The sequence below is a fragment of the Otolemur garnettii genome, unplaced genomic scaffold (assembly GCF_000181295.1).
Source record: "Otolemur garnettii isolate 467f Iridium unplaced genomic scaffold, OtoGar3 scaffold00082, whole genome shotgun sequence".
NCBI lineage: Eukaryota > Metazoa > Chordata > Mammalia > Primates > Galagidae > Otolemur > Otolemur garnettii.
Window position 1 is genome coordinate 6,289,409 of NW_003852477.1, and position 9,278 is coordinate 6,298,686.

General features: G+C 45.5%; 1 protein-coding gene across 1 annotated transcript in view; it reads left to right on the forward strand.

Moving 5' to 3' along the window:
- The window catches only part of CLEC3B (C-type lectin domain family 3 member B), a 10,582-nt gene extending 9,555 nt beyond the window's left edge, over positions 1-1,027 (forward strand). Inside the window, exon 3 of the mRNA XM_003794512.2 lies at positions 543-1,027. Coding sequence (XP_003794560.1) covers positions 543-943 — 401 coding nt within the window. The 3' untranslated portion in view covers positions 944-1,027. The remainder of the gene's footprint in view (positions 1-542) is intronic.
- Positions 1,028-9,278: the final 8,251 nt, after the last annotated feature.

Genomic DNA, 9,278 nt, shown 5'->3' on the forward strand with positions numbered 1-9,278 from the left:
CCAAGAGCTCTTGAGTGAGGACCTGGACCTGCAGTGTCCTGGCAGTGTCCACCATAGCAGGATCCTTAAAGGGGAGGCAAGGACTGGGAGTGGTGCCTCATGGCTGCAATCCTAGCACTCTGGGAGGCCAGGGCAGGAGGATCACTTGATCTCAGGAGTTCAAGACCAGCCTGAGCAAGAGTGAGACCCCATGTCTATGAAAAATAGAAAAATTAGCCAGGCATTGTGGCAGGCGCCTGTAGTTCCAGCTACTTGGGAGGCTGAGCCAGGAGGATTGCTTGAGTCCAGGGGTTTGAGGTTGCTGTGAGCTAGGCTGACACCCTGGCACTCTAGCCTGGGGAATGAATGAGACAATGTCTCAGGAAAAAAACGGTGGGGAGGAGGCAAGGTCAAGACCCTCCTTCTTGCCTGGATACAGGGGCTGTTGGGGACCAATAGGCTAGTTGGGACGGTATGGGATGGAGGACGTGGGCCTGCCCCCGCACTTGTTCTTGGGCAGGACCCTGGGACCTTCAGTGACAGCCCTTTCTCCCCTTTCCTAGTCTGCCTGAAGGGCACCAAGGTGCACATGAAGTGCTTCCTAGCCTTCCCCCAGGCGAAGACCTTCCACGAGGCCAGCGAGGACTGCATCTCGCGCGGGGGCACCCTGAGCACCCCGCAGACTGGCTCGGAGAACGACGCCTTGTACGAGTACCTCCGCCAGAGCGTGGGCGGCGAGGCCGAGATCTGGCTGGGCCTCAACGACATGGCGACCGAGGGCGTGTGGGTGGACATGACCGGCGGCCGCATCGCCTACAAGAACTGGGAGACGGAGATCACCGCGCAGCCGGACGGCGGCAAGGCCGAGAACTGCGCGGTGCTGGGCGGCGCGGCCAACGGCAAGTGGTTTGACAAGCGCTGCCGCGACCAGCTGCCCTACATCTGCCAGTTCGGGATCGTGTAGCGCCGGGGCGGGGCGATCTTGCAGCCGCAGCCCCTGCGTGCGCTTGGAGCCTTCTTTTGCAAATAAAGTTGGTGCAGCTTGGCGCCGCAGTCCGCAGTCCGTGCTGGGTCCGCGGGCGGGCGGGCGGGGGGCGATTCCTGCTGCCCGGCCAGGAAGCCGCACCGAGCGGAGGGAGGCGAGCTGGGCACACGCGGGGCACCACGGGCGGGTTCTCCACGGGAGGACGGGGAAGAGAGAAGCGCGATGGAGAGGGAGGAGCGAAGGAATCCGGGAGCGGAGAACTCTGGCCTGCTGCCTTCTTTTCTCTTTTTATAACTTTATTTTCACATAATTTCAGATTTACAGAAAAGTTGCAAGAATTTATGATCTCCCAGTATTAACATGTCCCCATATTTGCTTGATCTTTTTATTACTTTTTGACAGTAAATCGCAGACATGATCTCACTTTAATCCTAAATACGTTAGGGTGTATTTCCTGAAAATAAGGATCTTTTCTTACATAAGCATAAGGACAACACAGTTATCAACGTCAGGAAATTAACACCGACATGAAATTGTTACCTAACTTACAGCCCTTATTCAAATTTCCAAGCTTATTTTTGCAGAATCCTCTTCTACCCGTTGGAATCCAGCATTGCCACGCCCCTCTAATTCCAGGGAGAGCAGGGGCCCCGTGGCTTACCCCTCCTGTCGTTTTTGTGTGCACCGACACGCCGAGGCCTGCTGTGGGCTGGGCAGAGTGAGGAGCAGAGTCTGCCCACAGGGGAGATTTGCATTCCCCTTCTGCCTCAACACATCCTGGGAGTTGGCCCGTGAGTCAAATATGACAGTCACCAACACTCCTGCCTGGTGTGTCCCTTTCCCTCCCTCACTTTACAGAAGCTAGTCAGGGGCCTGACCATATAACTGCATGCTAGCAATAACGCCTGCCACTTAACCGAGACCACCACATTGCAGGAGTTTTAAATACGTCGTGTTATTTAACCTTATCTACCCAGGACAAGATGTTCTCTTATTGCTATTTTACAGACAAGGAAGTTGAAGCTCAGGGAAGTTCAGTGACTTCCACTCATCACAAAGCTAGTAAGTAGCAAAGCCAGAATTTGCCCCAGGGCTGATTCCAAAGGCCTTAGCCTTTCCATCATCACTGCTATGCATGTTTCATCCTGAAATAACACATCAGGATGTGGCCCAGTGATCCCCACAGGCTATTGGCTGGCTCCTGGCATGAGCTGGCCCATCCAACCATGGTAAGCTCAGCTTTAGATACATGCCCTAGGGAAAGTCTTCCTTATCCACTGGCCACCGCTATTGCTCCCCTGTCTGGGTTTCTAAAGCATCTTTTCTCTCTGATTGTCTTTTAGTGTATCTTGCTTTCAGTAATAAATTGATGTTAGTTTGATTTTATCATGGGGATGGGGTGAGTAGCTTGTAGTGAACTGTGTACATAGTTTGTGCCAGGCAGTCTGTTCATCATTTTCACAGAAAGAATCTCGTGAAATTCAGCCATTCAGGAGGAGGTGATGAGATCCATTGGTAGAAGTGCAGAAACTGAGACTCATAGGGTGATGCAGTATGTTCAGGATGGTCTTGCTAGTGAGAGGCAAACCTAAGACTCAATCAAATCTGTGTCTTATAACTCTGAGTCTTGGACTCTTTTTACACCCCCTTTCCCAATCTCTTAGCTTTCTATCTGGATAGAGGTGAGTTTTCTGAAACTCCTGAAGTGGGTGACTGCCCACAAGTGCATGGGTGTCTTTATGTGTGAGTGTAGATTCTGGTGGAGAGGCACTCGCTATAATGCACCTTGGGCGGGCAGCCAGCATTGCTCACTTCCAGCAGCAGGTGGCAGTATGGGCAAGAGAATCGTCACCCATCTTCGAGCGTTGCCAATGCTCTTAAATTTGGGATGTTGAGACCTGTGCACTTCAAACTGGATATGCATGTCCTCTTATCTTATCTTTACTTTAAATTTTGACATTTCATTCACATGGATTTGAGAGCATTAATTTTTATTTTTTTCAAAAATTTTATTCAGGCTGGGCAAGGTGGCTCATGCCTATAATCCTAGTAGTCTGGGAGGCCGAGGCAGGTGGATTGCTGAGCAAAAGCGAGACCTTGTCTCTACTAAAAATAGAAAAACTGAGGCAAGAGTTTGAGGTTGCTGTAGCTATGACGCCATGGCACTATACCCAGGGTGACAGCTTGAGACTGTCTCCAAAACAAACAAATAAAAACAACACAAAAATGTCATTCAAGTATTATTTATCTGGCTTCTAAGTTTTTTTGGCATTCCCTTAAATTTCATACCTCAAGTAAGTAGCTCACTTGCCACTAGTTCCTGCCCTGCCTCAGAGGTACAAATTTTGGAGAATTTTCCAGGGGTTATACAAATAACAATAGTTTTAAGGGACTCAGTTTCTAGATCTTTGACTTCTGTATTACTCTTTACCAGAATTTAGCTGCCTGGATGGAGGCCTAGGGTAGAGGGTGGAGGCCTCTTTTCCTATCTCCTTTTTCCACACTCACTCTTCTCTCTTTACAAAAGAAAGGCCAACTCTTCCACCTGTCCTGACCTCACCATGGTGTGTTGCCCTAGCCTGTAAAAAGCTTTGAGGATGCCAGACAAAAGGACAATTTTTGAAATATTTGTCTAGGTATTGAGCAAGTAAACGACTAGGTAAGCATCAGGTGAGACAGGTCACACCTCTAATCCTAGCACTCTGGGAGTTTAAGATCAGCTTGAGCAAGAGCAAAACCCATCTTTATGAAAAATAGAAGAAACTAGCTGGGTGTCATGGCAGGTGCCTGTAGTTCCAGCTTCCCAGGAGGCTGAGGTAGGAAAATTGCTTGAGTCCAAGAGTTTGAGGTTGTGGTGAGCTATGATGATGCCACATCACTCTATCCAGGGTAACTCTGTCTCAAAAAGAAAAAGACTGAGTATAAAAATCCTTTTGCAAATGTAGTGGTTTCCAATTCTTTGCCTTCAGGGACCTTGGAGAACAGCCTAATCAAGTTGTCAGTTAACAGACCATACAAAATAATTTCCAATGACAAAAATGCTTTTAACCTGTATCTTAGAAGTTCAAGTATTAAGTGATATAACTATAAGAAAACTCCCTTTAGTCTTACCAGCTTCCTTATCCGAACAAAGTTTCTCAACATTTTCAACTCTGAAAATGAAAAACAGGAGTAATATGGATGCTGAATCCTGCTTCATTCTGGGTTACATGAGCCAGTTTTCTTAAAACCCATTCATCTGATTAAAAGGATTATATTTACTCCTACATATACAAATCTGGTATGTACCTTTGGTATTTTGATCTCTTGTAAACTAATAGTAAACGTGTTGGGGAATGCTAGCAAAATGAGTTTGAGGAGCACAGGCCTGAACTCTTACTGAGAACGACGTGCTGCCCTTGGCCATTGTGAGAGTGGCTGAGCAGGAGGTGGGGGTTTCTGTGCAGGACTTATCAGCTCCTCCTGCTCTCTAGTGTGTGAGAGCCCTCTGCATGGGCCTGGTCAGCCTTCCTCTCTCCTCCTCGCCCTGTCACCTCTGCTGCCCCCGTTCTTCCTTTCTCATTTGGCCATTCCTCTAGCCTTCCTCATCCTGGCCCATCCTCACCAAGGGGAGAGAGAGTGGGAAGGAGGAACAGAGGAGACACCCAGTGTGGATAAGGGGGTGCCCAGGAGACCTGCTACTGGTCCTGATAGCGCTGGCTGTGGGACCCTGGAGAAGGCCTCTGCGACACAGCACCTATTTTCTTCATCTGCAAAATGAAGTGTAGATTAAATGGCCCTTAAGACTCCTGAGACCAGGATCCTACCCTTTGTTCTCAGGAATGTTTTTGTAGAATCCTCTCTGGGTAAGAAAGCTATTTGGTGGCTGTTTACTCTGCCCATGCAAGGCTCATCCCCTGTACTAGCCATCTCATTATCTGCCTTTGCCATCTCTTGAATCCCAAATGTATACAAATTCAGATTTGTATATGTGTGCCTGGTGGACACTGCCACCCAGAAGTCCTCAGGCAACTAGGTCAAGACATCCACAAAGGAAGTCAGTGTCTTCCCACTCAGATCTCCTCTGGAGTTCACCCGTAAAGGGCTTCACCCCAGCTCCAAATGTGCTGGGCATCAAAGGTGGCTCAGTGTCTGTCTTGAGGCAATTGACACTGAGACAGACACTTAACATCCAAATATTTACCAAGACACAATGATTCTGTCTCCCAAAGAGACAGAAGAACTCTCCAGTCTGTCCTCTCTTCTCTAGTTCCATCCCTACCAGACTCGAGTCTCCTGCTTAAATCATTGCAGATAGCGTTCCTCCTGGTTCCACCACTTCCCTTATGTCTCTCCCACCCATGCCAAAGCATAGCTTTTACTGCATAAATACTAGTTGTAGGGAGGATAAAGGGTGGTTCAAGTCTCGGCTATTGATGGCCCATGGAAAGTGATCTTCCTCACACACACACACACACACACACACACACGTGCGCGCACGCACATACACCTCTTTGCTTCATTTGAAAACATTGCTCCCCTGATGAAAACATTGCTCTAGTAATGCCCTAGATCACCAGGTGATAATTCTTCCTTTGAGTTTGGCTTTACACAGATGAAAAGGTGATATTAAAAGAAAATTGGCAATGTTTATGTTGACCCCAAAGCCTCTTACTGTGATCTGGGCAACAACCCAGAAATTATCTCATTTATTATTCATAAATCCAGGAGGGAGGTATTACCAAACCTATTTTATAATTGAGGAAAACGAGGTATAAAGATAACTTTTCTTGAGAACATTCCGTGATGGAATTGGAATTTCAGCACAGGTCTGTTGCATTCCAAAGCCCACGTACCATCTGCTATATACATTCAGTCCTTTCAGAATCTTGAAGACAGTTTGCAGATTTTCACGATGTGATTGTGAAAGATTTGTAAAGAAGGGTTGGTAGTGATATATATTGGTGTGTCTTGGTGATCAATGCTTTGAATCCTATAAAAACACATTGTCCTCCCATATTTTTTTTAACATATAAATGTGTTTATTAGGTTTCCACTTTTTGCTTTCACAAAATTAAAAAGGCTTAAAATCTAATAAAAATAACAATGTTTAAGATAAGGACTAGAAACAAAAACCTCATAAAAAACAAACAAAGATTAAATACATTCAGAGAAGAAATCAGATGATTGCTGCATCGAAATATTAAGCAATAATAATAATAAAAATAATGCCAAGAAAGTAACATTCATATTGTCGTATCAGAGTATGTCTATTATAGAATGCTTTGACTCTGAGGTTCGGTATAGAGTCATCAGTTAACTTCTTCTTCTTATTTTTTCCAAAGCCTCAAAAAATAGACAACTAATATTTATAAATAAAAGATAATTTCAGAAAACAAATCATGCCTAATCTTATAGACAACAGAAAAAGAAGAAATACTTCAAAATCATTCTACTTAATCTGGATACTTAATACAAAATCATTTTACTTAGTCTGTCCTCCTGTATTTTTTAGGGCTTTTTCTAAGGCCTAATTTTAGGTTCTACCTCACCTGCTTTTCATGGGTGAGTTATTCGTAAGCCTGATTGGGGAATCTTTCAAGCTGATAATCATGGCACAACCTACAAAACAACCCTACTCTCCACTAGAATGCACTATGCAGGGGTCCTCAAACTTTTTAAACAGGGGGCCAGTTCACTGTCCCTCAGACTGTTGGAAGGCTGGACTGCGGGCCCTGGGACAAGTCGGCTGCTAAGCAGGACAGGCAGCAGCGGCAAAAACCCCCAGCGGGCCAGATAAATGTCCTAGGTGGGCTGCCTGGACTATTTTTTCATGCAAGGTGAGAACACAGCCAGATTTCAAAGATCTACACAATCTTCAGATGAAGAAACTGAGGCACCAGGAGGTTAAGTGGCCAGCCAAGGTCACATTAAGAGAGTTTCACTTTCTTAGTAGAAAGAATCTTTGTGTAAATCATTTTTCCAACTAGCCAACTAGTTAACTATGGAGTGCCTACCTTGCTCTGAACACTCTCCCTGGAGCCCGCTCTCGAGCTATTCACCCCCTGGTAGGACACATAGCAATTTAAGGAGCTCAGAGAGGCAAATAAACGGGGATGATTTCGTCCCTGAGAGTAGCTCTCCTGCTTGGCACTGTTGGGAAAGAATTTAGTTAGGAATTGGGCAATATGGTAGGAAAATGTTTTTCAGATGAGGACAGGCAAGCCAAATAGCTAGGTCAAGGGCAAGTTGGGAAACTAGGGCTCTCTCTAATCTCTAGGGTTTTCTTCACCAAAAAATCTTAAATCAGGTTGCAGTTATTCAATGGCAGTGACACTGAGTCAGGAAGAAACCTTTGGACTTGGATTCCAGCTCTGCCACTTTCTAGTCCTACGGCCCCAGGGGAGTCACAATTTCTAAACTGTGGTTTCTTCAACTTCCTGGTTTGAAAAAAATGTGGGAATGGAGGACCAGAGCCAAGCTCACAGACAGAGAAGCTGAAGACAAATTTCTTAGCCTCTCAAGCTAGCCATGACTGGCTTATCTGTGGTTACCATAGTCTCTCCAAATCACCTATGAATTATTTTCTCCACAGCCATCAGTGAAGGCAGCAGAGAAGGGCCTGAAATCTACACCTGTCTGCATCTGTTAGGATGTCATCTACTCTGCTTCCGTAAGGCAGTTCAACTCTCTGAGGGTGATGAGAGATGTGCACTGGGAGGTGAGGGGCAGACCCTACACTGGGGCCAGTGTGACCCACCCTTGGAATCACTCTTTCTGGGGCTGCTTCCCCAGTTGTACGGTGGGCTTATGGCTTTCTTCCTTTGCTGTTGCCTATTAAACTTAAGTAAAGGCTCTATCCCACTGCTAGACGTATGATCATAAAGATCATAAAACAATGTTACTGCACAAAATAAGCTTTGGAAGCAAAACTATTCTACATAAATGATAATAAAAGCCATGACCTTTACCTGGGTAGGAAAAAAAAAATACAGTGAGCTCAGCTGTGACCTAGTTTCTTATTACACAAGAAAGATAATTCTCTTGGGAAGATAATCAGGCAACACGGTTGGCTCTGAATTAATATGGATCAGGCCAAATGGTTAGATCAGGGTTCTCAGCCCAGGCCACGTATTAGGATCACCTGATGTAATTTTCAAAAAGCTCAATGCCCAGGCTGCACTCTAAACCAATTAAATCAGAATGTCTGGGGGGAAGAATCAGGCACTAGTAGTGTTTAAAGCACTCCAGGTGATTCCAAGAAGTAGTGGCTGAGAACAACTGACTTAGATGAAGCCAGCTGTCGACTAGTGGTGATTTTCAACTGGTGAGCCATGGCATACTGGTGAGCTGTGAGAGGATCTTAGGTGTGTTGCGAATATTTTTAAAGATCATTAATTAAATTATTTCTGAAAGAAGTTCAAAGCACAGTAAGTATATTCCTTTTTTCTTTTTCTTTACTATTTTTTTAATGAACATGATTTAAGTGTGCCGCAGAAGTTTAACTATAGGCTGAAGCGTGTCATGAGATAAAAAAGGTTAAAAAACACAGCTGCTAGGTTAGGATTTTGGAAGAAACCCCTTAGCCCTTGCATATCTCTTCCAATTGATCTGCCTCAGTAAATTCCTACTACTCTAATCTTTTTTTTTTTTTCAGAGACAGAGTCTCACTTGGTAGAGTGCTGTGGCATCACAGCTCACAGCAACCTCTAGCTCTTGGGCTTAGGTGATTCTCTTGCCTCAGCCTCCTGAGTAGCTGGGACTACAGGTGCCCACCACAATGCCCTGCTATTTTTTTGTTGCAGTTGGCCAGTGCCGGGTTTGAATCCGCCACCCTCAGTATATGGGGCCAGCGCCTTATCCACTGAGCCACAGGCACTGCCCTACTCTAATCTTTGAGCAATAGTACCATCCACACTGACCAGGTTTGGTGACAATTAGATTGGTTATTGTTTTATATTGATTTTGAAAGGAAGTAGAGAGGGTGGACTTGAAAACTTACTGTAGGGGCGGCACCTGTGGCTCAAAGGAGTAGGGCACTGGCCCCACATGCTGGAGGTGGCAGGTTCAAACCCAGCCCCAGCCAAAAACTGTAAAAAAAAAAAAAAGAAAGAAAAGAAAACTTACTGTAATTGGTTAACTTCAGTAGGAAGTAGGCATGTTTTTTAGTTAGGATTAGATTTAGTTGGATATAATGAAGAATGCGAAATAACAAGGTTGTTTTTTTTACTCTTGAGATGGAATCTTGCTTTGTCACCCTTGGTAGAGTGCCATAGTGTCATAGCTCACAGCAACCTCAAACTCTTGGGCTCAAGCGATTCTCTTGCCTCAGCCT